The sequence below is a fragment of the Osmerus eperlanus genome, chromosome 6, assembly GCF_963692335.1.
Source record: "Osmerus eperlanus chromosome 6, fOsmEpe2.1, whole genome shotgun sequence".
NCBI classification, from domain to species: domain Eukaryota; kingdom Metazoa; phylum Chordata; class Actinopteri; order Osmeriformes; family Osmeridae; genus Osmerus; species Osmerus eperlanus.
The window spans coordinates 22156054-22183330 of record NC_085023.1 but is presented as its reverse complement, the minus strand read 5'-3'; the positions used below and the strand labels follow the sequence as shown (position 1 = coordinate 22183330).

Sequence of the window (27277 nt, the reverse complement as noted above, 5' to 3'; positions counted from 1 at the left end):
CATCACAAAGTAAAATGAGTAAATAGTTATCACCCTGGCCTCTTTGCTTGTGGCATTTCTGCAGCTGCCTTGCAGTAAAGCTATAGTTAGCCTAGCTATCCCCCAAGTTAACAGATGCGAAACGAATGTTCTGCTACAGGTAGTCACGCGTGTTTTCGTGACGTTCGTGACGTTCGTGACGTTAGTAACGTTAGTAACGTTAGTAACGTTAGTAACGTCAGTGACTGTGGCTAGCAAATTAGCCACCGTTAGCTTCACTTTTCACCACAAAAACGCAATTTCTACTTAAACCATGCAACGGAACGTAAATAAAAAATACAACCAACGCAATCGCTAACAAGACGAACCTTTTGACACCGCCGTTGTGTATGTAGTCCAAATATTGACTGATCCTTAGGGGGGCGAAAATAAATAATAAATAAATAAATATATATGTGAGAGAACAAAGGTTGTGCCCTTGCCGAAGGCAAAGCACACCCAATGACAAAATCAAACCTAATGGTCTGACGAGAATAGCTTCAGCCATGCTGTGTCCTGGAATATCAGTTCAGGTCATTGATTTTATTAATGTTGGAGAACACGTTTCGTAGAGGGACAAAATGAATATGGTTTTCCTCCAGATTCTTACGGTTGATCTTGTTGAATTAAACCTTTATGTTTAATCAATTAGGTGTAAAATTAGAATTGGCATGTGCAGTAGCTTTGCAAATCAGTTTTCTGCAACTTACATGAGACAGTGGATTTATCTAATGCATCTGTCGATATCTTGCGTATTATGAACACCCTAGGATAGTATATAGAACTTTGCTTTGAACAAAACTCTCCTCTCATGAGATCAGGAGCAGAAAGAGCCCTCCGGATATCCCTGTTTGACTCACAGAGACAAACAAATGTCAAAACATTTTAGATGAATAGTTTTGATCTTCCTGTCATGAAAAAAAGCCCCACTCAGCAGGGAAGCTTGGTTTCTGAAAGTCTTTTCACGTTCTCTGCAGTGAGGGTCCATGTGTTTGTCAAGCCAGGGTCCAGTGGGGTGTTTCCTGGACTCACTTTGCCTCAGGCAGGTTTCACCCTGAAACAAGCAAAACAAATCACAACATGCATTTCCAAGTCCATCACTCTGAGCTCACGTTTGTGTTGTACTTGGGTGCTGGTCCACGCCCTTCTGGGCCACGCCCTTCTGGGCCACGCCCTGCTGGTCCACGCCCTGCTGGGCCACGCCCTGCTGGGGCACGCCCTGCTGGGCCACTCCCTGCTGGGCCACGCCCTGCTGGGCCACGCCCTGCTGGGCCACGCCCTGCGGGTCCACGCCCTGCGGGTCCACGCCCTGCGGGTCCACGCCCTGCGGGGCCACGCCCTGCTGGGCCACTCACTGCGGGGCCACGCCCTGCGGGGCCACGCCCTGCATCATCAGCATCATCAGAGTGGCAGCGCGGCAGAGCTCCTCCGCTGCTCCTACAGGAGGGGCTGTTGACTGTTTCTATTTTGGGTCTGTTTGTTTAACCCAATTACAGCGGCAGCATCCTGGGCCGCTGCTGAGCGGATGTGGTTTCTCTCTCTCTCTTCTCTCACTCCAAACAGCGGCAGCCTGTTCTCAGCTTCCAACAATGAGGACGTGAGTCACGGCAGAGATGCTGCTGTGGCCTGGAGAAGAGGAGGGGGGGGGACGTCTTCACAGAAGAGCTCCACAAGCACAGCTGCTCCTGACCTTGAGCGACCTTGCGGGTGGATCATATGTTAAACAGCCAAACGGAAACACAGAACACACCCAACCAGAGACCTGAGCAATATTCATCTACGTGAAAATTTAACCTGAGACACCCCTTTGAAGGAAACCCCACGCTCGGCTGCACAGATCGTAAAAACATCCTCCCAAGCTGATGCCCGGAGGCACCGTCGAGCCACCTGACCCTCTGGGCTCTTAAATCAGTCATATCAAATTCAATTCTCACAACTTTCTCCAACCGGAGAAGAAAAACATGGAATTATGTGAAAAAGAAAAGAAGCCTGCGGACTCGATCAGCCCAACGTGTGGCTCTCTGCAGAACTGCATCAAGATGGTTTACTGCCCTGATGTCATCGCCTCTCTCACCATCATCTCCCCTCCAGCTACCTGAGAATGCTCTGAGAGCTGGTGCAGGTGGGCAGTCCAGAGATGTTCACCTGAGTGGACAGCAGCTGGCTGGACTGTCAGCTGTGACCTAGAGGTGGTTCAGATGCTCGTGTGACTGCAGCTCATCACTCATTCAAACAGAAACATCTTCCCTCTTCTGTGAGCCGAGGAGTTTATTAAATGAATCTCTCAGGAGGCAGGGAGGAGGTGTCTGTGTTCATAATTGACATGCATTAACGCGAGTCACAGAGACTGAGAGACAACATGTGTGTGTGTGTGTGTGTGTGTGTATGAGTGGGCGTCACCTTGACTTGTCTTCCACAGCTCAACAGCAAGATTCTCCTTTGCAGCAACTAGCCAACAGTCGAGGTTGCATATAGAATTCACTGCTTGATCAAATGTAAAATGGCTCTCTTGGGTCAGTGCTTGTGTGCCTGTGTGTTTGTGTGTGTGTTTGCATGTGTGTTTGCATGTGGGTTTGCACGTGTGTGTGTGTGTGTGTGTGAGTGTGCGTTTGTGTGTGTGTGTGTGGAGAGAGGTATCTCCTGGTCCTCTCCCAGAACTGGATGCATGTGGCTCTGTCAGTGTCATGGACACGATGCCCAGGGGAAATTACCAGGGTTCCAGGTGACAGGCAGCGAGGCAGAGAGATTCTGCCTCTGAGGCAGCTGCTTCTCCTGACTCATCACCCACACAAGACAGCCTTCTTTACTGTGGTACCTTTCAACAGGGATCAGTCCTAATACGGTATCGTTACTGTAGTACCTTTCAACAGGGCTGTTAAGTCAGGAAGGAAATGTATTGTGAAGTACCTGAGCTGTACCACAGTGTTATCTCCTTCTGTGTCCACCTCCTGAACTATCATGATGCAGACCCAGGCTGCCAAATGCAAAACTCAGTTAGACTCGTGGAGAAGTGCATTTGTTGCCGGACAGCATGGGCCACTGGCTTGACGAGAAGAGAATTTCCTTTCACCGGAAAGTGTCTGTGTGCCACCAGGCCCCTTGTGAAAGCAACATACAGACACAGAGACAACTGCACCGTATTTCTGTGCATGTGAACACAAGGCAGTCTTTCTTGCTGCTAATTGTGCTGTCATGTATTTCATCCATAATCAATAAGACAGACCAGAGCATTTGTTACTGTGTAGTTATCAGCTCCCAGGTACCACCCATCACGAGAGAGACAGAAATCACTAATTACTCAACACTAGCAAACAAAAATCACATCCTTTTTCTCCAGAGTAAGCAGATAGCAGGCAGCAGGCCTGGGCTGGTAATCTGGCATACTGGGCAAATGCCCGCAGGGCCAACGCACTTGGGGCCGATATGATATAATATTTAATATATATATAAATCTTTATATATATATATATATATTTTTTTTTTAATAAACTTAAAATTGGCCAACGACCGGCCCATAAAGCAGGGACAGCGGCCCATTGGTTGATTTTACATACTGACACTGGGCTTGTCCAATCACATCTCTTAACAGGCTCCACCCCTCCCTCCGACCGAGCCCTGAGCCCTGGCACAGTCCAGCCCTGGCAGGCAGGGATCTCTACCATGCTGAGGGCAGCGATATCAGGTAATAACTGCCATCAGCAACAGTCCAATACTCAGATACTAATCAGCCACAAACATTAAACAATCAATTGTCTTTTAAATGATCATAAAGACTATTTTGGAGATAATAATAATATCACATGGGGCATCTCAGAGACACAGTGAGATTTCAGACAAGCAGTGTCTACCCAACAGGGTCTTTAAGCTCAGTACCAATGCAGAGCGCCAAAACACAACAGCAAGCGAGTGCAGTTTGATCAGGTTGGGGACCTGCATGCAAACCCCAGCCTCCAGAGACCCACCCCGGAGTGTGTGCTCTCACGCCCCCCGGTGGTGGCAGGTGGCAGCGAGTCCTGCAGGCTGCCAAGTCCAGACATGGAGTCATTCTCATCATGTTTGGACGGCTTCCCAACAGACTCTTTCTCCTTTCAGCGAGCCATCAAACTATATCAAAATCTGCACAGTAAAGGAAGGAGATGGAGGGAGGAGTGAAGGAGGGAGGTGGAGGGAGGAGTGAAGGAGAAATGATAAAAGCTGTCCCTGGGAACAGCCGCGCAGGACAGATGTGAGAAGGGCATGCATATGAATGAAGTGTTGTGCCAAAATGCATTTGGGCTCAATGTGCACCAAACCATATGCTGCGCATCAATGAAGAAATATCTCCTACTTCTTTAGTCTCATGACTTTCTTCCTGTACCTTCATCTTCCTGGCCTGATCTCTCTCTCTCCCCTTCTGTGTCACTCTGTCACCCTGACTGCAGATCAATTCATCTGATTGTTTAACTTTGTGGGGTCATTTGTGTGTGTCAATATCTGAACAGGTTGTTGAGTTTTGTGTACATCCAGTACAGACCAGCCACTCGTTGAGGAGGATTCTCTCAGGGCTGCTGAGAGAATCCTCCAGCTGCCTCCTGACCTCCTGACCTCCAGGGGCCCAGGGGTTGAGTTGCTGCAGGGTGACACAGCAGGGAGCATCAGCAACACGTCTGGTCAACACCTTCACCAAGGAGTCAGGAGATATTTTATTATTAATCAGTCATTAATCGTTTTTCACTTTTATGCTGATGTGATGATGGACAGGTCAAAGCACTCTTAAGTGAAATACCAGTCTACTTAAGCGGAAAAATATCCTCTTTTGTTGAATAAAGCACTAACCAATGGGTGGCGCTAGAGGACCGAACATGTTTCTGTGGAGCTGTCTAGTGCTGAATCTGGAGGGAACTATCAACAAATGATCATTAAGCAAGACCAGACCAGACGGCAAGGCACAGTTGATTGGTTTAATTAACTAGCATTGTAAAATTACAAAATGAAATAGCAAAAACACTTGAAACTGTATAATCACATTGGAGAGAGTAACTCTCTTAATTACAAAAGAAACAACTTAAAGATATTCTGCAAAGAGTACTTCTTCATAGACACTGATACAAATGAAATTTAACTAATTGAATGAATTCATAATTTCCACAAAGGAGCTCTAAATAACAGTGTCTCTACCAATAAATACTATAAATAGCAACAGTAATGTAACCATAGTTACATGATCTTAGAGGCACAGTTGAGGTAGTTCATGAACTGTTGACGTCAAACTGATCAGGGCTTTAGAGTTACGTACCACATATTATCCTGTACAACACCTTAAACAGCACAGTAACATTAACAAAGTGCTCAGTAGTATATTTTGGTCTCTCAACTTTAGAGTAATACTCAGAAACTCCCTATCAGAGTGTTACAAATATATAACACCAAACAAACATTAGAAATAACAGGAACATCAGTACCAAGGTTGAATAACAGCTGTTTACAGGCTGTCAGGTCAGTGTGTAACCCAACAACAATGATCACATCACTACCGTGGTAACATGACTACCATGGTAACGATGGTCCATAAGGCAGCCTCAAAACAGGGACGTCCCAGGTCTCTTCAGAGGAGCGGGGAAACCAGCTCCCGTCTGCAGGACAAACACGTCTTCAGAAAGTCTTCTTTGAATCCGGCCAAGAAGCCCCAGAATGCTTTGACAATATGTCATACGAGTGGTTTTACTGTAAGTCATGGACTCATTTCAGTACATGGATTCTTCAACAAGCCCATCTGGAAAGAGAGGGGGATTACATGAATGATTAATACCCTAATGTATTCATTATTGTATTCATTTAAAATCATCATGACCACTAAAAGACCATCCAAAGGGAGCAGTGTTGATGTTCAGGTGTGGTTACCTTGGTTACCCTGCTGGAGGCTGGTATGCAGGTAATGGTTGAGTTGATGCAACTCAGAGTGTTGATGGTGGCATGGTGCAGGCAGGGGGAGGGTGTCCAGGGGGCTGGAGGCTGGGCTGAACTGATCCAGACCTTCCACCAGGGAGGAGAGAGACAGGCCAGGAGTCTGCTGCAGCGAGCCCACGTCCAGGGGTCTGTTCTGGGATACCTCCAGCCCACAGCGTGGCCCCGCCTGGTGGCTGAAGCAGGGAGGCATGACCTCCTTCTCTGGAACCATTTCCAGATCTTTCAGGATGCAGTCGAATACGCCTTCGTCCAGGACCAGTTGAGCTTTGAGAGGTGGAAGGACAGGGGGAGGGTGTTGTATCCAGTCACACGCTGAGGGCAGGGTGGGGGCTGAGGGGGGCTGGCTGGGGGGCCCAACCGGGCTCAGAGTGTGGTACCTGTCGAAGCTGCTGGCCAGGGAGGAGATCTGCTGGGCCAGGATGCTGATCTCCTCCTGCTCTCTCTCGCTGTACTGGCAGGAAGAGGTGGAGGTGGGTGAGAGGTCGGGGGTCACCGCCTGGGGAACGTGCTGAGCTGGGAAGGAGCTGGCGCCCCCTGGGGGATCCACAGGGAGGCGTTGGTCTTCAGGGTGGAGGGCACAGTCTGCACAGTTCTCACTGTCAGACACAGGCAGGCAGTCAGGCACCAGGTGAGCGTCAGCAGTGCAGTCTGGGTAATCATAGCTGGGAGACAGACAGGACTCTGGAGAGAGGGGACCAGCCAGGGAGTAGACCCCCTGCTCATAGGCCTGCTCCGGGCCCAGCGGGAGGGGCAGGTGGGCAGGGTGGGGGTCTGGAGAGAGGGGACCGGCCAGGGAGTAGACCCCCTGCTCGTAGGCCTGCTCCGGGCCCAGCGGGAGAGGCAGGTGGGCAGGGTGGGGGTAGTACGGAGGAGAGCTGTCAGGAGAGGGCAGCAGCTGCTCAGTGTAGCCGTACACGTCCAACAGGAAGTCCGAGCTGGTGTCTTCCTGCTGCGGAGGGGAGTGGGAGGAGGTGGGGCTGTAGGGAGGGGTGCAGAACAAGGCATGCGTGTCGCTCGTGGAGGTGGGAGAGACGATGTCCGAGGAGGAACACGTCAGGTAGTAGACATCTGGGTCCCACGCACGCGCCGCCTTGGCCCTGGGCTGGAGATCCTCACAGCTGTGACTCCTCTGCCTCTTTGAACCCCTCCCGGGGCAGTTCCCCTGGCCCAGGGGCAGCTGGGGGGTGGGAGAGGGGCAGTAGGTGTCACTGTGGATTTTCTGCCTGAGATATGCCGCCTCAGTTTCACTGCAGAAGGAGAAAGAGGAATCTGCTCAGAACAGTGTCTCATTCTGTCTGAGAGGAAAGGTACTCATTAGAACCGGCTAGAGATGCTTGACTAATCACAGTGTTCCTCACCTGACGGTGTAGTTTGTGCAGCTCATCCCCTGGCCTCCAGTGTCCCTGGTGGCACAGATGTAGAGCCAGGTCCAGCTGAGCTCTCTGCTCTGCAGTCTCACTACCAGTTCCACCTGAGAGCCCTCGTCTGCCTGCACTGAGGAATCATCAACACAAGGGTAGAGGTTGGTGTTGGTGCAGTTCTATGGGCGCATGGAAATCCTTCTATGACACTGCTAAAAAGGTTATAGAAGTTAATTTGATTGTATTCAATTTAATAAGTCTGAAACTACTGCACACGAAACACATCCATAGATCTCTAGAAATCAAATACGACTTCTTAAATATTTTGGGATATTTTATACTTACATTTACATTTAGTCATTTAGCAGACGCTCTTATCCAGAGCGACTTACAGTAAGTACAGGGACATTCCCCCAAGGCAAGTAGGGTGAAGTGCCTTGCCCAAGGACACAACGTCATTTGACACGGCCGGGAATCGAACTGGCAACCTTCAGATTACTAGCCCGACTCCCTAACCGCTCAGCCACCTGATCCCCTGACTTACTTAGATTCTTGTGGGAGCTGGCGCCCAAGGAGAGGTCGTCTGGGTGGAGGAGGCTGTACCAGGACCGACCAATCAGCTCCTCTGCAGAGCAGCCCAGGTGGAACAGCACACTGTGGACCCAGCAAGAGGAAGACATGACACAGTGAACCAGCGGCCCGCCCCCTGTCCACATCAACCAATCACAACACAGACGGAAGGCGGTGTGATAGAGACGTGGTCTGTACCTGTCAGACAGCTGAGTGAAGGTCATGTCTGGTCTGTGGCTGCTGGTGAAGCAGTTCTGGGAGCGAGAGGCAGCACTGGTCCCCTGGCGGTCGGCGGTGGGGGTGCAGAGGGCCATGAACACACGCTGGTCTGGAGAGCCCGGCTGGGAGGAGGGGGGCAGGGGGTGGAAGCGCCCCTTCACCAGCAGGGAACAGCTGCCGTGCTGCAGCCTGAAGGACTTGGAGGTGTGCATGCGGCACATGAAGCTTCTCTCTGGAGAAGGAGAGCACACGACCGGTCACATGACAGGTAACATGACAGGCCCCTCATGCTGAATATACAGTACATGTGACTTAGTTCTGAGTGGAGTTAGCTGTTACCTGTGGATGAGGTAGGGTCCGTCTCCAGGTGAGATTTCACGGCTTCCAGGTCGTGATGTTCCACCATGTCGTAGAAAGAGTCTCCCTGGAGAACGTCCACCTGAACAAGAACATTCAACATCAGTTCCCACAATGCCCTGCTTTACTTTCCCCCAAAATGCCCTGCTTTCCTTTCCCCCACAATGCCCTGCTCTCCTTTCCCAAACAGGAGGAGAAGATATATAGAGCGCAAACACAACAGCAGAGTTGGACTAGTGTACTCACCATGGAGTGTCCCAGGTAATCAGACACATTCTCAGACACGTACAGCAGCCTGCCGTCTGCGCTGAGGACCAGAATGAAGCCAGGCAGAGCATTCAGGAAGGCCTCGCAAGGCAGGCCGCTCTGATATCCCTGTCCAGCCGACAGCCCTGGAACAGCAGACCAGCACTGGGTTACACACCTCACACACCACAGCAGACCAGCACTGGGTTACACACCTCACACACCACAGCAGACCAGCACTGGGTTACACACCTCACACACCACAGCAGACCAGCACTGGGTTACACACCTCACACACACCACAGCAGACCAGCACTGGGTTACACACCTCACACACACCACAGCAGACCAGCACTGGGTTACACACCTCACACACCACAGCAGACCAGCACTGGGTTACACACCTCACACACCTCACACTCCACAGCAGACCAGCACTGGGTTACACACCTCACACACCACAGCAGACCAGCACTGGGTTACACACCTCACACACTCCACAGCAGACCAGCACTGGGTTACACACCTCACACTCCACAGCAGACCAGCACTGGGTTACACACCTCACACTCCACAGCAGACCAGCACTGGGTTACACACCTCACACACCACAGCAGACCAGCACTGGGTTACACACCTCACACACCACAGCAGACCAGCACTGGGTTACACACCTCACACACCACAGCAGACCAGCACTGGGTTACACACCTCACACTCCACAGCAGACCAGCACTGGGTTACACACCTCACACACCACAGCAGACCAGCACTGGGTTACACACCTCACACTCCACAGCAGACCAGGACTGGGTTACACACCTCACACACCTCACACACCTCAGCAGACCAGCACTGGGTTACACACCTCACACACCTCACACACCTCAGCAGACCAGCACTGGGTTACACACCTCACACTCCACAGCAGACCAGCACTGGGTTACACACCTCACACACCTCACACTCCACAGCAGACCAGCATGACTCCTGCACACTTCCTCTACGCTACAGACAAGAGCTCAGCCTGTTTGTTTCGCAACGAAGCGCGATGAGCTGAGGTGAGGAGGTTAACAAAGGCTCTCATCTGTAAAGTCTGGAATTGGCTCAGCCTGTCGACTGTGTAAAGGTTTCCTGGTGGTTGAGGCCTTACCCTGAAGGAGGAGGGCCTTACCCTGAAGGAGGAGGGCCTTCCTGAGGAAGGCACAGATGAGGGACATGGAGTGGAGGTAGGACAGCCTGTCCACCTCCTCCTGGGGCAGCGGCAGCAGGGCCCGCATGCTGCGGATCTCCACGTTGATCTGGTCGCGCCGGGCTTTGGACGCCCCCTTGGTGGACCTGCAGGAGACCATGGTGGACATGTCAGGACGCTTCTCTCTCTACTCACTCTGATCCTCTGTCTCTAGTGCTTACTGCAAGGATCTCTTGAAACACATGAAACACATCACTGGGCTCCCTGGTGTCTGGTCTTCTGGGTCTGACCCTGGGCCTTGCTAGAGAGAACCCTGGGGCCTCCCACCCAGGCTTGGAGCTAGGAAGGTTCCTATGGAAACGGCTGTGGTAGCTATGAGAGGCAGTTGAGTGTCTCAGCGCTCATCTGTGATCAGTGTCTGCACACGCTTACACAGAGACGCTGCTTTTATAGGCAGGCTGCGAGCGTTGCCGTGGGCGTCAGCAGCGTGGAGGCGGGGCCATGGAGCCTCTGAGGGTGTCCTCCACACAGAGCACCCACGTCACAGACACACAAGGACCTCATTCTCTTTCTATTCACCCCCCCCTCTCTCTCTCTCCCTCCATCCCTCTCTCTATCTCCTTTCCTCTCTTATCTCGCTCTATCTCCCTCTCTCTATCTTCCTCTCTTTATCACTCCCTTCCTCTTATCTCTCTCTCCCTCCCTCTATCTCCCCCCCTCCTCTTTCTCTCTTTCTCTGACTTTTATATAGAGGAGACATTCTGAGAAAGACAGACTGTGACTATTCAATTCTTCCTATGTCAAGTGACTGCGTCTTTCTAACATGTTTTCAAATATTGAAAAGCAATATCTTCAGTCTAGCCAAATCATAGAAAGAGCTATCTGATAAGGCAACATATGGAAGGGGAAAAGTAGGATACACATATGAGCATGTACTGTAGACAGTGTTCAGACGGAGTTATAGAAACGTGCTTTACTGACCTGAATCTTTTGCAGCTTGTTTGGCGGGTCTCCATAGCGCGAGGATGCGACGAAGCGGGAGAACCACACTGGGCGCTCAAAGGACTCGTGCAGGATTCACAACAAATAGTCATTTTTGAAATTTAAACACCACCTGTAGTTTAAAGGAACAGGACTTGTCAAAACACGTTCAACTGCAAAAACAAAGAGCTAAAACAATTAGGATATTAGTAGTGATGCATAAACTTTTTCAATTAGTGTTATATCGCTTAACCACAAAATGTGGTAAATATGAAACTAGTTTGCAACGACTGTTCACTAAGCATCGACTAGACTAAAACACTCAGCAAGATGCGCTCAGTTATACGGCCAAACAGCCCTTACCTCTACCAGGCTGGCATCTAGATGCTTGTGTGTGAAGCCTTCGAGTCTCCTCCCTTTATAGTCTAACTCAGGATTAACCCGATAGCTTTGTTTAAACTCTGGCAGGGGAGGAGAAAAAAAACGTGTAATGTTACTTGTTGTGACGCAAGGACAAGTGATGGGATATATTTAGTTACGCGGGCTCTAAAAATACCCCCGCCAGACTGGCCCTGAGCGCAGCGGTGGGTTGTAGGAAAGCATAGCGCTGAAAAGATTACAAACTAAGACAATCATTATAAAATTAACAATGTAGATTAAAGTTAAATCATTGTATTTATACAGACCATCAAATATTTTATACAATAGTTTACGACGGTATTTTTTCGGAATAGATTAAAGTTAAATCATTGTATTTATACGGACCATCAAATATTTTATACAATAGTTTACGACGGTATTTTTTCGGAATACAAATGAACAAAAACTTTAGGATAAGGCCAGGATATCAATTTACTTTTACTAACGGTTTTAATGTTTTCAAAATTACATGAACATCGACGTACCGAATTTAAAGAATGAATCAAACTGTTTAGATTGGAAGAGATTCAGATCAACTCAAATGCACTTGTTTACACTGAAGGAAAAATAAACCCGTTGACTGAGTTTATTTGCAGTCAAAGAGTCAATGAAGAACGTGTCAGTAAGAAAGAAATGCTCTACCTTCAGGTCACTCTTTATAATGACATTAAAAGCATGGAGAATTTTATAGTAAAGACTGAATTCACACACACACAAAAAAAAAAATATGACACCAAGAATCTTTGGCCCCCAGCCTCTTTGCTGTCTGGCTCTTGGCACCACAGTCCCTGTACCTGTCCTCACAAAGCCCCCAGGGGAGGAGGGGGGCCCTGGGGGGTGAGGAGGGGGGCCCTGGGGGGTGAGGAGGAGGGCCCTGGGGGGTGAGGAGGGGGGCCCTGGGGGGTGAGGAGGGGGGCAGGGGCAGGAGTGGCGACAGGGCCACACTCACTGTCAAGTTTGTCTGCGGGGGTCTTGACAGAAGGCTGTAGTTTGTCTGCGGGGGTCTTGACAAAAGGCTGTCGTCTTGACAGAAGGCTGGCGTCGACGGTTAGCTGTGTACCGGTAACGTGTCTCTGGTGTCTGTGCTCCCTCACTGAGAGGGGAACTGAGAGGAGGGTCCTGGCTAGCATCTGTAAGCCCTCCTCTGGGTGTGGACGTGTGGATCACACTGGTCACCCTGCCACCTGGGAAACTCCTGTTTGACTACAGCTACAATGCAATGGAACATACTTTGAAATCGAGCAATTTTTGGGGGGTATGCTATAGCCTTAGAAGCTCTTCAAAAAAGAAGTTAATGAAGAAAAATAATTAAAAAATCTTATTTTAAGCATCACCAGTTTTTCCATCAATTATTATATTTAACAGGGTTTAAAGAGGGGGAGGTGGAACGAGAAATTGAGTGAGAAAGGATCAAACGGAGGAGTGATATGGAGACAGACCAAACACACGCGTCTGAATTTCAAGGACAAGCGAGGTTTCTCTGAGACCAGAGGGAAATTAGAGAGCAATTTGGCTGAGTGTCCCCTGCATTAGCGCCTGGACGGACCCCTGGGTCTGGGGCCAGACAGGGGGTCAGCCCCAGCCCCAGCCTCAGCCTCAACCACCCAGCCCCACCCACAGCCTTAACACCAGCCCCAGCACAACCCCACTTCCTGTGTGTCCCGTTTGCAGGCGGGCCTGGCTGTCTCTGCTGGTCCTGGGTTGGCCTGTCGTCTGTGGCGGCACTTAGCACTGCAGATAACACTGATCCAGCAGCCGGCTGGTGACAGACAGGAGCAGACTGGCAGGCCTCCAGTCACCCAGAGAGAGGCAGGGTGTTGGGCTGGAGGGGAGACACTGGGGGGGGAGGCCTCCAGTCACCCAGAGTAGGCAGGGTGTTGGGCTGGAGGGGAGACACTGGGGGGGAGGCCTCCAGTCACCCAGAGAGAGGCAGGGTGCTGGGCTGGAGGGGAGACACCGGGGGAGGGGGGGGGCAGGGATGATGGGACATCCCAGTCCAGCGGTTAGTCTCTGGGCCATTTTGAGTGGTCTGAGTGGGGCCAGACAGGCTGACTGTGTGTGTGTGAGGGGGGGTCTTACAACAGTCCAGCCGCTGGGCTCCAACAGAACTCTGAGTTCAGAGGATGTTCTTGTTCAGGTTGTTCTTGGAATGAGGTAATAACGTAAACATCTGGATGAAAACTAGGATTTGAAAAACGCATTGTTACCGTGTAGCACGTTATTGATTAGTGTTAATCTGATTAGTTTAAAAACTTGTGTTGTAATCAATCACAGTCTTTAAACTCCCTCATCTGCAGTCGTCTCAGAAGGATTCAGACTCCTCAGTCCCAGTGTGGGGTTTCAAGTCATAACAACCCCTAGCTCATTCACACAACTAACTTAGACTGAGAGTGGCCAAGTACCTTTCCCTTAGGAGAGATTACACACACACACACGCACACACAAGGATAAAGACACAGTCAGACCAGTCACCCCCTACCATGTCCATCATCAGAAGTAACAAAAGCCACCACTTAACCTTGACCACAGGCCAGACCTCAGCAGCACAGAGGTCAACATGGACGAATGCACTGATTTACTAAAACCTAAGGGAAATAAAACAGTTGTGATCGATTAAGGGCAAAATGTATACATATACGTATATATAATAAAATTATAATATATATAATAAATAAAAAATCGTAATATTTTATTATACAAGTACGTATACTGCTTGTAGAATATTGCACAGGAAACCTAGATTTGCCTTGGCAGTTTGTGGGTGTACTTCACATTGTCTGAATGCACTCAAGAAATCACTTGATCTTTTAGTCATTCATTCCTGCTGACTTTATTCAACAATTTACCCGCAGAACACCATTTACTTATCATTGGCCACACAGAGATGCCCAATCAATCCTAAAATTCACACAAAGTAGTCATCCACCCCTGGAAAAAAAAGGTCCATACTTAAATCAAAACTCATTTTCCATGTCCATTTATTTTGCTGTTTAACTCATAGGCAGACCCATTGAGAGCTTTGGCCACTACATGGCTGGACAGTGCAGGGTGGAGGGATTCCCCCTGGGTGACGTGTCCCTCTCCCTCTGTAGCAAGGGGACTAGACTCTCTGAGTCGCGTTGGCACTGCTGGTCTGTGAATACACCTTCTACAAACATAATTTCTCTAACCTCCTGTGAGTAAACAGTCTAATGAAACTGAGGCAAGAAGCAGCACGAGCATGTCCTTCCGTTAGGCCTGGACAGGAGAGGACACCAGTTAGTGTAGACCTTTAGTGTACGGTACTTCCTGTTTAGACAGGAAGAGCCTGCTGATTCGGGAGGTCTCTCCTGAGTGGAGCTGATCTGGAGCAGCTGGGAGCACAGGAACTACACCACCACGGAAGAGATCAGGCCAGACATGGAAAATGGCTTGATCTGTAACTGCTAAAACCAAAATACCAAACCAACCAGATTTTAAAACCAATAGTTAAAGAATTATGTACTTTCTCACATCTGCAGTGATACTTAAATACTTTGATCTTGATCAAAGTATTTTTATTGAATAGTTTTTTGTTGTTGTTTGTTCTTATGGATGTTCCTCAAATCAGCCCTAAATATAACCCAAACCCTGAATATAACCCTTGAACATCCTTTTTGTTGGAGCGGAGCGGCAGGCCAAGAGTCACGTTGACTCAAAGACGCATGTGTCTCATGAGCTGCATGACATCACATGGCTGCCAGGCATAGTGTCCATGGCTGCTCCATGATGAGAGAAGGGTCAGTACAGCAGACATGTTCTCCTTCACAGCAGGCTGAACAGAGCAGAGCTTCAGCGTCCTCTGGTCCGGCCAGTATCGTCCAGGTGTAGCGAGGGCCACGTGTTACACAGGTAAACACCAACTACACACCTTTCAACCCCTCATTCTGATTAAAATGTATATTTGGCACTAAAACAAAAAACAACTAACTGGAAAAATGAGACAAATAGTGAGTGGAAAGCTGCCCAACTAATGGCACTGAGCAGCTGGAAGAATCCATGTTCTCAAACCCCTAGAGAGACTGTTCTAATAATCATGAGGGCTGTTTACGAGGGGAAATACATTTTAACTAGAAAATGAATAGTGGAGCAACGTTAGATAAACCTGAGACTGGTGTCAGGAAAAGGTTGGATCTCTCTACAAGGCAACACTTTGGATCATTCAAAAGGACCTCGCCAGCCCCTTGTGATGGGCAGGTGAAGAGACAAGCTGCCTATCAGAGCACTGCAGAGTAAAATCCCTCATACTGAAACAAGAACACAGGTAACATACTGTTGTGACCTTGAGGTCACTGGCACCTCTGTACTGAGCCAGGTGTGTTTAGATCCAGAACACACTGCTTCTGGGGAGGAGCAGCTTTGTACAGAGAGATGAGAGTTGGTGTCAGAGGGTGGTTAAACATGAGGCCCACGAGCAGACGTCTGGGAGAGACAAACTCCAGAGGGACGACCAACAACCTTCCTCTCTGTACATCACCTTTTCCTCAGTGTATATTTAAAATTCATGATTATCATAGGCTGATTAGATTTCTTGAGAGGCTGGAGAGAGAGAGGCAGAGAGAGAGAGGCAGAGAGAGAGAGGCGAGAGAGAGGCGAGAGAGATGCGAGAGAGTTGTTGTTCCGTTGTGGACAGTCTCTAACTCTTCAGAGCGGTGAGAAAAACAAAATCTTCATTACAAAAAATAACAAACATTCAGTGTTGAATGATTATTTCTGCACATAATACTGTCATGTTAAATAGTCAACTTGATTTTCATTGAGTTCTGTATAATGGAACAACCAAAACACAGAGGAGCACCTTTCAGAAACATTAGAAACCAGAGTCCCTCAGTGTTCTGTACCAACCAGGACAGTTCAGCCGCTGTTGGGTCTTGGGATATAGCAAAACCCAAAAGTCCTGATCCAAACTGGACAAAAAGTCTGTCCAGACCAGCTTGAGTAAAAGAGCCAGTGTTCCTGAAAGGCTGAGAGAAGGTTGTGGTTCCTCAGGAGGCTGGCGGGGTCAGCCGTGAGAGGAGAAGATGGGCCGGCTGATGTTGCTGTTGGTGGTCATGGCTGTCAGCTCCCATCTGGAGGCAGGAGACAGGAGGAGAGAGGCAAGAGTCAGGAGAGAGGCAGGAGGAGTGAGGCAGGAGGAGTCAGGCAAGAGTCAGGAGAGAGGCAGGAGTCAGGAGGAGAGAGAGGCAGGAGGAGAGAGATCTGGGTTGAGGTGTAGATTGAGGATGATACAGGGAGAGATGGAGCCAGAGAAGCTGTCTCACCTCCTCAGGTAGAAGAGATATAATATTAGAAGAGAGACAGCACTGCTCTTGTTGTGTGAGCAGAACATCTTAAACACGACTCCATTCCACTACAGCGGTTCTTTAGAGTCCAAAAGCCTCTGGCCAGTAAGGCAAGATAAGCACATGGTGGCAGCTCTCTCTCCTTGACTTCCTGTCTTCCTTGAACTCAATCCAATACAGCATAAAATGAGCACTAATGTGTCTGTGTGTAAGAGGGAGCCGTGTGTGGAGGAGAGGTTCTGCTGGAACCTGAGGAGCAGGAACACAACAACTGTGCGCTGCTGACCTGACGACAGGTCAGAGGTCAGCACACAGATTGTTATCACTGGCTCCAGTTTCACACTCACTCCTCTCACCCGTTCTGGCTGTGCAGTGGTGTGTGTGTGTGAGAGAGAGAGATCAGCAGGGGGAGTCAACAGGACCCCTCCTGACCCCACCTAAAAACCTCTCAGGGTTAGAAACACAACTGCCAACACGGAGGAGGTGTGAGAGAGAGAGAGAGAGAGAGAGAGAGAGAGAGAGAGAGAGAGAGAGAGAGAGAGAGAGAGAGAGAGAGAGAGAGAGAGAGAGAGAGAGAGAGAGAGAGAGAGAGAGAGAGAGAGAGAGAGAGAGAGAGAGAGAGAGAGAGAGAGAGAGAGAGAGAGAGAGAGAGAGAGAGAGAGAGAGAGAGAGAGAGAGAGAGAGAGAGAGAGAGAGAGAGAGAGAGAGAGACAGGGAGGGGGGGGGGGGGTTATGGTGGAGTAGGGTCTCCAGGAGTTCTTTAAGTATCAGGTTCCCTCATCTTTACCCCAACTTGAGAAATGCATCAGAAGGAAAAAGGGTTATCAGAAGGTGATGGAGCTGGGGTTATACAGGGAGAAGAGGTGGGGGTGTGGTAGAGGAGAGATGGGGGTGTGGTAGAGGAGAGGTGGGGTGTGGTAGAGGAGAGGTGGGGTGTGGTAGAGGGGTGGTGGGGTGTGGTAGAGGGGTGGTGGGGTGTGGTAGAGGAGAGGTGGGGTGTGGTAGAGGAGAGGTGGGGTGTGGTAGAGGAGAGGTGGGGTGTGGTAGAGGAGAGGTGGGGTGTGGTAGAGGAGAGGTGGGGTGTGGTAGAGGAGGTGGGGTGTGGTAGAGGAGAGGTGGGGTGTGGTAGAGGAGAGGTGGGGTGTGGTAGAGGGGTGGTGGGGGGTCTCACCTGATATCATGGGGCAGCCCAGACTGCTCCAGGCTGTACTGTATAACAGCTATCTTGCATAACGTCTTCAAATTAGGGGCTGCAACACAGAGGAGGTCAACAGAGTCAAACCATGAGTCACAGAAGATGACTCACTCACACACCCACCCACACACACACCCTCACACGCAGGTGTTTACTACATGGAACATCTCATTCTTGAAACACTCTGCCACCCCGCCAACCAAGAGGACACAGCCGCTCCCTTTGCCGTGCAGCCATATGGGACGGGAGAAGCAGGCTGGCACGCGCTGGCACGCGGTGGCACGTGTGTGCCCTGTCAGATCGGAGGTCTGCTGCAGGGGGGGGGAAGAGCACTGCCAGTACACACCTTCCTGGCATCCAGACTGACCCCCTGCAAACAGGAAGTATGGTCTCTAATGGCCATGTCCCAGGTGAGAGAGAGAGACCAGGGGAAAGAGATAGACCAGAGAGAGAGAGAGAGACCAGGGGAAAGAGAGAGACCAGAGAGAGAGAGAGAGACCAGGGGAAAGAGAGAGACCAGAGAGAGATAGACCAGAGATAGACCAGAGAGAGAACAGAGAGACAGAGACCAGAGAGAGAGACAGCCCAGGAGTGAGACCAGGGGCCGGGCTGCTGGACCAGGTGTTCCAAGGGGAGAAGGTGATGAGGAGACAGGAAGGAAGGACAGCATGTGTACTTACTGAAGTCTAGGATGTACAGGTCTGAGTGGTCCATCAGGTTGAACTCGTCCCCCATGCCCTGCTCTGGACAGGGGCTGGACACAAACACAAACACAGCAGTGAGACCAGACAGGAGGTTATGTAGCTTAATTATGCTGAAACTGAATAATGACAGAATCAATAAACCAAGACAGATTCAGCCCGTCAACATCCAACAAAAGGAGACCACAAAGACATCAGTTGGTGTTGACAGGAAGTAGAGGCTTCAAACACAGAAAGTCCCCATTAACCTGCACCCCTACTTCCTGTCTCTCAGCCCACACGGTGACATGTTCAGACCCCGGGTCATCCTGGTATTCTGCTCTAGAGGCATTATGGTCTGGATCTGGATGAACTCTAGAACAAAAGCCAGCAGCTGGAGACTAGTATCCCAGCGTGTCTTCAGGACAATCTAGACTGCTGCGTGTACCAGCGTGTCTTCAGGACAGTCTAGACTGCTGCGTGTACCAGCGTGTCTTCAGGACAATCTAGACTGCTGCGTGTACCAGCGTGTCTTCAGGACAGTCTAGACTGCTGCGTGTACCAGCGTGTCTTCAGGACAGTCTAGACTGCTGCGTGTACCAGCGTGTCTTCAGGACAGTCTAGACTGCTGCGTGTACCAGCGTGTCTTCAGGACAGTCTAGACTGCTGCTCTGTATGGGGCAAACATGTCCTCAGCAGACCCCAGACACGGCAGGCTCCATCACCAACATACTAATTCAAGAGCAAGTCCCTTAGCTGGCATACAGAGACAGAGACAGAGAGAGAGACAGAGAGAGAGACAGAGAGAGACTGGAAGTTGGGAGAAAGACAGGTAGAAAGCCAGCCATGCAGGCAGACAGGGAGTGGAGGATGGTCTCTCCCAGGGAGCAGAGCTTAGGAGCCGTTATCAGGCCCCGGCCTCATTAGAGCCCACAGGAAGTGAACGAAGCACTAGTCAGACGGCAGGCTGGCCCATGCAGATAGCACCTCCCCGCCTCGACTCCTGCTCCCCCCCCCCCCCCCCCCCTCCCCTGCTCCCTTCACCCCCTCTCTGCAGCGAGCCACACAGTAAGGTCACCACTGCACATCTGTTTCCTGTGAGGTGTGTGGAGCGGAACTAGCTACTACTAATACACACACACGCATGGACGCACACACACACCCCTGGACGGCAGTGCCCCTAGCCTACTCCCACCCTCCACAGCATCACCCTCTTTATCTTCCTGATTCTACTGTGACCACATGCTCTCCACCACTCCCTCTCCCTGAGCTCCTGCTGTGTCAGTCCTCTGGGCTGAGCCCAACTACACCTGGTTCTTCACCTGGTCTGAGCCCAACTACACCTGGTTCTTCACCTGGTCTGAGCCCAACTACACCTGGTTCTTCACCTGGTCTGAGCCCAACTACACCTGGTTCTTCACCTGGTCTGAGCCCAACTACACCTGGTTCTTCACCTGGTCTGAGCCCAACTACACCTGGTTCTTCACCTGGTCTGACTGCGTCCAGTGGAAACTGTAAGCTACTGCAGCACCCTGAGACCAGCAGGACAGGTGGCTCTCCCTCCATCCTTACCCTCCCTGCCTGCCTCCCTCCATCCTTACCCCCCCTACCTCCCTCCATCCTTACCCTCCCTGCCTCCCTCCATCCTTACCCTCCCTGCCTCCCTCCATCCTTACCCTCCCTGCCTCCCTCCATCCTTACCCTCCCTGCCTCCCTCCATCCTTACCCTCCCTGCCTCCCTCCCTCCTTTCCTGTTTCAACATCCCCCCTACTCCCTCCCTTCTTATCTCCCTCCCCCTATCGCTCTACCCCCCCCCCCCCCCCCCCCCGCCCGCCCAGGAGCCGAGAAGTCGTTACTGATCATCATGTGGCCTGATTAGTGAATCGCTGAGCCAGGTAGGAACCCTGAGGGGCTGGGACAGACCCAATCTGCTATGATGTGTGTGTGTGTGTGTGTAGAGGAGGAGGAGGGTTAACAGAAGACATTTGATCATCCTAATACAATACCAGCTTTCTGTCTGAATAATGTCCTGTATTTGGTGTAAATTTCCCTTTTCCTTCCTTCGCTCCTTCCATCAATCTCTCTCTCTCTCTCCTCTCTCACCCCTGGCTCCCCCTCTCCCTCACCCTGCGTGTCCAGGATGTTGTAAGGGTTTTACGTTGCTAATCTTGCCTAAACAAACAGGCTGGCAGGTTTAAAGCAGCCAGGAGAGGAGCGGAGCACGAGCGCGGTGTCCCGGGGGAGCAGCTGGGGAACTCATTACTCCTCCCCCCCTCCGGAGGTCACCCACCCTGGCTTACAGTCTGCACCAGCCCCCTCCGTCCTGGGAGAGGCTACTCTGTGTCCTCCCTCGCGGCCGGCTGAGCAGCAGAGCTGGCTGTTACATTAAGCACACACACATATTTATTTATCTTTATCTGTTGGCCGCGCGGCCGTGTTGATCAAACGTGCCCTCTGAACCCCTCAGATGCCCTCTTAAGAGCAGCATTGCTCTGTTAGGACAACAAAGAGCCCTAGAAAGAGAGGGAGAGGGAGAGAGCGAAAGAGAGGAGAGAGGAGGAGAGAGAGGGAACGAGAGAGATAAGAGTCAGGAGGAATGTGTTGCTGATGGAACGTGTTGCTGATGGAACGTGTTGATGTGTTCTCTACAAAAACTATTTTTGTAGAGAAGCATTACCATGTAGGATCATCATCTTATAGTTCCTTATCTCATATGATGACATCTCATAGCTCCTTATCTCATAGGATTATGACATCTCATAGCTCCTTATCTCATAGGATTATGACATCTCATAGCTCCTCACCACATATCATCTTTTTATCTAACATGGTATCTGAGACTTAATGAACCAGTACAGGTGATGAGATAGACAGGAGACCCAGAGGGGCCTGGGCTGGTCCTGATATCAGCCCAACAGGAGCTCTGGAGGCCGACCTCCATCAGGACTCCAACACCCTGCAGCTACCAGGAGCCGGCCTGCGTGTGGAGGAGCCGGCCTGCAGGCCTGCGTGTGGAGGAGCCGGCCTGCAGGCCTGCGTGTGGAGGAGCCGGCCTGCAGGCCTGCGTGTGGAGGAGCCGGCCTGCAGGCCTGCCTGTGGAGGAGCCGGCCTCCACACAGGAGCAGCACAGCCGATGCTCTCCATGGAGACGCTTTCTTGTGCCTCGGAAAGAGGCGTTAGAAACGTTAGGAAACTGAGCAGAACGTTGGTCTAACTTCACACTAGAGAGTGAGAGAGAGACAGAGAGAGAGTGACAGAGAGAAAGACAGAGAGATAGAGAGGAACAGGAAGGAGTATGTGTGAAAGAGGGAGGAGGGGCTGTGATTGCTGGTGTCTGGGCCGAGCCACTAAGGTCTTGTGGTGTCTGTTTATGTGGCGTCCTGGTGTTTGATGGCTCGTTTTGTCACACGATCAGCAGAGTATCATTAGGTGTGATGGTGCTCCTCCCAGGGTGCCCCTGTTCCCAGCCCCACTGACGGCCCAGCGCCGCCCCCTCCCCCAAAACAAACACAGCTTGCTGTTTGAAACAACACTCCCCAAGGATGTGTAATGGGGGGCCCCTAATTGCGGGGTGTTCTGCAGCGGGGCCGCGCTCCTCACAGCCCTGCAGCCTCCTGGGAGGCAGGGGACTAGGCCCTAAAACTATAAACGGAAGACCGCGAAACAGCTCGAGAAAAAAAGCGTCCGGGAATTCCATCAATTCTGGAAAACCCTTTCTCATGACTGTGAAGGACGCTAGTGAGGGATCAAAACAACCACAACAGCAGCTCAAGAGGAGGAAGTGCTACATAGCGACACCTCCATCCCTGTGCTCCTAAGACAACGTCTGAGGTGACGATGCTCCGGGCCACAAAGCCTTCCATGGTCCAGCTCCTCGTCCTCTGATCTGTTTCCTCTTCCTCCCTCTCCCACTTCCTGTGGAGCTGCGCTCCCTCAGAGAGAGAGAGACAGAGAGAGTGAGAGAGAGACAGAGAGAGAGTGACAGAGAGAGAGAGACTGTTTCATCTTCCTCCCTCTCCCATTTCCTGTGGAGCTGCGCTCCCTCACACACTCCGCTACAGGAACTCATCACCAAATATGACTTCCTGGACAGAGTCTTATCACCAGAGCCAGATGCACCATGCAGCCTGATGGTCTGCAAGATAGTTTCTTTAAACATTCCATAAACACAAACCTACTCACAAAAACAATCTCAGCGAGAAAGAAATGGACAATAGATCTGATGATTGTCAACCCATGTCATCTTAGTATGGACTAGGTTCTGACGAGGCACAGTTAGCTTGTTATACCAACTAATGTGTGTCCTCCAGCAGCCTAAAGCTCTGCGTGTTAACTAACGATGTGCTCCCTCCAGGGTGCTGGCTGGAGGGTTAGGGAGTGCTGCTGCTGTAGGGTTAACACCCAGGTAGACACACAGACACCCAGCCTCCAGATTACACGACGAAGATTAAGAACCACGGGCTCAGATTACCACGAGAATTAACTGAATATCCGTCAGTCCTGGTCTGTCAGGAACAAAGAATCCAAAACCAGCTAATTTGAGAAAACCCTGTGGGTGCTGTGTGTTATCAGGGAGGCTGTGGTCTGGCCTGCTCACATCTACCATGATCAAAAGCCAGGAAGTAGTGATCTAAATATGTTTGCATGGCCTTGAGCACAGCTGGGTAACTTAGCAGCACATGCAGTGTGTCTTCTGCTCTCTAGGGCCTGAGACATACCTGCAGAGTCCACTTCCTGCACACCCAAACTCTGAGCACCAGCACCAAGGTTGTCCATGCAACAGGAAATGGACACAAGGAAGCAGAAGACAGAGTGCAGCTGTGTCTCAGCTGGGCACTGTACTGGGCTCTGCAGTCGTCTAGGTGATAGCCTGGTCTACGCATGTCATAACAGCTCTGCCAAGCCATTCTCCCGACATTCAACTCTGCTCACTGCTTTCTGATACGCCACTCAGTTCCTCCTGATAGACTCGTACTATGCTAGACACTACAAAGGTTTTCTGTCCATTCTTTCAGAGGGTGGCTTTGTAGTTAACTTTCCACCTTAACGATGGCATATTTGTGAAGCGATGTTCTGTTTGTGAGCATTTCTGGTCATGAAAACATCAACTTCCACAGTCACTTGTATAACTGAGCATGATAGTTTAGCCAAAACCAGCTGAAAGCTCCACAAGTACCAACAGTCCAAGCTGTTAGTTGTTAGCGGTGCTGTGGTTGGCAGTGACAGAGCATTAGTAAGCCTGTGTGTCCACACACACAGACAACAGCAGCACGACAAGCCGCTGGGCAGCCTGGATTATCAGGCCCTCTGGAACACTCCTGCTCCTGACAGCTCCTGACAGCTCCTGTACACAAGCTGCTGGAGGGGCGAGCAGGTGGAGATATAGACGTGACCTTATCAGGGGGGCGTCTTTGAAGAGTAAATCACTGCATGTATCCTCTGCCCTCAGGTCCCTGCCCACCACGTGCTGAACGGCCCACATCCTGGGGTCACCTCCACTGTTTGACAGGGTTATATCTTAGTGTCTCCCCAACACACACACACACAGGACATGCATACAGGTCACACACACGCACATTACGCAGGAAACTTCTGTAGCCTACCCTCTGACCCTGGTGGACAACACAACATGCATGTGCCTGCAGCCTACACTTGTATAGAGCCCTTCCCCTCCGGGGCAAGGCCAGACAAATCAGGCTGCAGCCGACACTTCCAAACAAGCTCCAACCACAGGTAGGCTGGCTTGTTTACAGTGTCTGACAGGCTGCAGGGCTGGGCCTCGCCCGCGCAGGGCACTGTGTTGTGTCTGGCCTCTGAACCCACATGTTAAACAGCCACAATCAGCAGCTTTCTGTCCAGCTGGAGACACACAGCCCTGATAAGGTGCAGCAGAGCTGATTTCCAGGCACCAACACACTGACCTCCCTGATCCTCTGGACCAGACCCAGCCTCCATAGCTGCAGCTCTGCAGCTTCACGAGGGCCCAGCCAGCACACGGCCGCTGGGCTGGAGAAGAGAGCTGCATACAGTGGTTTCACGCTGATTAAACATCTCAGTGAGGCTGTGGTCCTGGGGATTACAAGGAGGGCAGTGCCAGAGATGTTTTGGCTACCTGGGAGATTACTTCTTCTGTGGTCCTCAGCTGAACTCAAACCAAATCCCCCTCGTTACCCACCACCTCCCTCTCTCTGGCTCTAAACCCCACTCCCTCCTTCACGTACCCTCTCTCCGGGGAAGAGAGGCTTTACATTAGTAAGAGCTGTCGGTTCAGAATGATCTTTAATACTTCTGTGCCTTTCTGACAAGTAGGGCTGATTCAAACAAACCCAAATGACGGATATTATTCTGCACCCGCTGAAAGGAAAGAGACTGTCCTTTAAGAGAGTCTGGAAATCATTCAGTGTTTCAATCCTCAGTATGCTATTTAGGGAGGTAACAACAGACGGCTTTTTCTTCTCTCTGAAAGAAAATGAAAACTGTCGATTTCATAAAAGGGCAAAAAATAAAACACAAATAAATGGTGTAATTCAAACGTCATAATGCCTCCTGGGAAGACAGGATGGTGAATCAGAGGAGCAAGAAACCACGAGCACAGGTGAAGTATGAATGGATCTGTGGCCAGCGCTGGCTGTGTCATCACCGTGAGACACCTTTGTTTCCGTAGACAAGCCACCCCTCTCCCTCCGGACGCTCACAGTGTGACGAGCACCGCCGCTACACTGAGCATGTGTGTTTGTACGTGCACCCCGCTGACGTCTGCTCTACGGGATAAGTCATGTCACACACACACACACACACACACACACACACACACACACAGCTGTGAGGCTGGGGCAGGATGGGATAGGGTTAGAATGTTTAAAGAGTGGAATCCAGGGAGAATCTACGGTGTCTGACAGTGGCTTCCAGAACACGACTGGCACTGAGAACTCAACCCTCAGCCAGCACAGCAGCCATAGAGATGATGAACAGGGCACAGTGATTCATAGGGTTTATCTAGGAGATCTAGAAAATAACCCTGATTGGTCAGAACAACTTTATATTAACAACAGCAGTTGTTAATATAAAGCACATAGGATGTTTGTTAGAAGGTCCCTGGAACATTCTATCCCTAGTTCCAGACCCATCAGAACCAGGCTCCGAGGACTTCAGCTCTCCCAGCGCTGGGATTACATCAGCAGTTAGCACTCAACTGGGCACGGCTGTCCAGACAGCTAATACATCAAAGACACACTCATTCACATCTAAAGGTCGCTTTAGTATAGCTGAGCACAAAAGCCCTCTTCCTCCATCACCACCGCTCTGCAGGCCATGAGACCAGAGTGAAGAGCCCTCTACGGCTGATGACTCCCTGTGTCTACTCACACTCACTGTGTCTACTCACACTCACTGCGTCTACACACACTCACTGCGTCTACTCACACTCACTGCGTCTACACACACTCACTGCGTCTACACACACTCACTGCGTCTACACACACTCACTGCTTCTACTCACACTCACTGCTTCTACTCACACTCACTGCGTCTACTCACACTCACTGCGTCTACTCACACTCACTGCGTCTACACACACACTCACTGCGTCTACACACACTCACTGTGTCTACTCACACTCACTGGATTATATTCATCCGTTTCATGTTTAACTTCATGTTGGAGTGAAAGAGCATGTTTCAGCAACACTGTGGTTAGTGTGTGAGTCCACCCGCTCTGCATGAGCAGCCTTGAGGCTAGGCTAGGACCTCTTCATCATGCCAGCCAAACACCCACAGAGGAAACTATAGAAACAAGCCTGTAATGAATTAAATAAATACACACACACAGAGAAAAGTGCTTGAGCTTCAGTCTCTGAGACCATGCTGTCAGCTCCCAGCATGCCAATCTGCCACGTTCCTGTCTACATCCTGCCCCTCAGAGGAAGCCCTGTCTACATCCTGCCCCTCAGAGGAAGCCCTGTCCCCATGTTCCTGTCTACATCCTGCCCCTCAGAGGAAGCCCTGTCCTGTCTACATCCTGCCCCTCAGAGGAAGCCCTGTCCCCATGTTCCTGTCTACATCCTGCCCCTCAGAGGAAGCCCTGTCCTGTCTACATCCTGCCCCTCAGAGGAAGCCCTGTCCTGTCTACATCCTGCCCCTCAGAGGAAGCCCTGTCTACATCCTGCCCCTCAGAGGAAGCCCTGTCCTGTCTACATCCTGCCCCTCAGAGGAAGCCCTGTCCTGTCTACATCCTGCCCCTCAGAGGAAGCCCTGTCTACATCCTGCCCCTCAGAGGAAGCCCTGTCTACATCCTGCCCCTCAGAGGAAGCCCTGTCTACATCCTGCCCCTCAGAGGAAGCCCTGTCTACATCCTGCCCCTCAGAGGAAGTCCTGTCCTGTCTACATCCTGCCCCTCAGAGGAAGCCCTGTCTACATCCTGCCCCTCAGAGGAAGCCCTGTCTACATCCTGCCCCTCAGAGGAAGCCCTGTCTACATCCTGCCCCTCAGAGGAAGTCCTGTCCTGTCTACATCCTGCCCCTCAGAGGAAGCCCTGTCCTGTCTACATCCTGCCCCTCAGAGGAAGCCCTGTCCTGTCTACATCCTGCCCCTCAGAGGAAGCCCTGTCTACATCCTGCCCCTCAGAGGAAGCCCTGTCTACATCCTGCCCCTCAGAGGAAGCCCTGTCTACATCCTGCCCCTCAGAGGAAGCCCTGTCTACATCCTGCCCCTCAGAGGAAGCCCTGTCTACATCCTGCCCCTCAGAGGAAGCCCTGTCCTGTCTACATCCTGCCCCTCAGAGGAAGCCCTGTCCT

At 50.9% G+C, this 27277-nt stretch overlaps 2 protein-coding genes across 3 annotated transcripts in view; both read right to left on the bottom strand.

Moving 5' to 3' along the window:
* Positions 1 to 4944: 4944 nt before the first annotated feature.
* Positions 4945 to 13939, bottom strand: npas4l (neuronal PAS domain protein 4 like). 2 transcript variants are annotated; one of them, XM_062464427.1, is made up of 10 exons: positions 13390 to 13939; positions 10891 to 11351; positions 9892 to 10055; positions 8718 to 8863; positions 8454 to 8553; positions 8094 to 8346; positions 7870 to 7979; positions 7323 to 7458; positions 5899 to 7211; positions 4945 to 5770 (listed from the first exon to the last, which is right to left on the bottom strand). In XM_062464427.1, the coding sequence occupies exons 2-10, from the start codon at positions 11001 to 11003 to the stop codon at positions 5742 to 5744; spliced, it is 2364 nt and encodes a 787-aa protein (XP_062320411.1). In that variant the 5' UTR covers positions 11004 to 11351; positions 13390 to 13939; the 3' UTR covers positions 4945 to 5741. The 2 variants fall into 2 exon arrangements, with proteins under 2 accessions (XP_062320411.1, XP_062320410.1); XM_062464426.1 differs by lacking the exon at positions 13390 to 13939 and adding an exon at positions 12260 to 13152.
* Positions 13940 to 14271: 332 nt separating this feature from the next.
* The window catches only part of klhdc3 (kelch domain containing 3), a 28696-nt gene continuing 15690 nt past the window's right edge, over positions 14272 to 27277 (bottom strand). The window contains exons 8-10 of the mRNA XM_062464425.1: positions 18486 to 18559; positions 17782 to 17860; positions 14272 to 16397 (exon numbers count right to left, since the gene is read on the bottom strand). Coding sequence (XP_062320409.1) covers positions 16331 to 16397; positions 17782 to 17860; positions 18486 to 18559 — 220 coding nt within the window. The 3' untranslated portion in view covers positions 14272 to 16330. The remainder of the gene's footprint in view (positions 16398 to 17781; positions 17861 to 18485; positions 18560 to 27277) is intronic.

Bases quoted from the DNA above. Each gene is read 5' to 3' on its own strand.
- npas4l (XM_062464427.1), bottom strand. From the start codon at position 11,003: ATGACTATTTGTTGTGAATCCTGCACGAGTCCTTTGAGCGCCCAGTGT. The intron at 8,347-8,453 runs GTAACAGCTAAC...CTCCTTCTCCAG, and splicing joins GGACCCTACCTCATCCACAG to AGAGAAGCTTCATGTGCCGC. The intron at 7,459-7,869 runs GTAAGTCAGGGG...ATGATTCCTCAG, and splicing joins CAGCTCCCACAAGAATCTAA to TGCAGGCAGACGAGGGCTCT.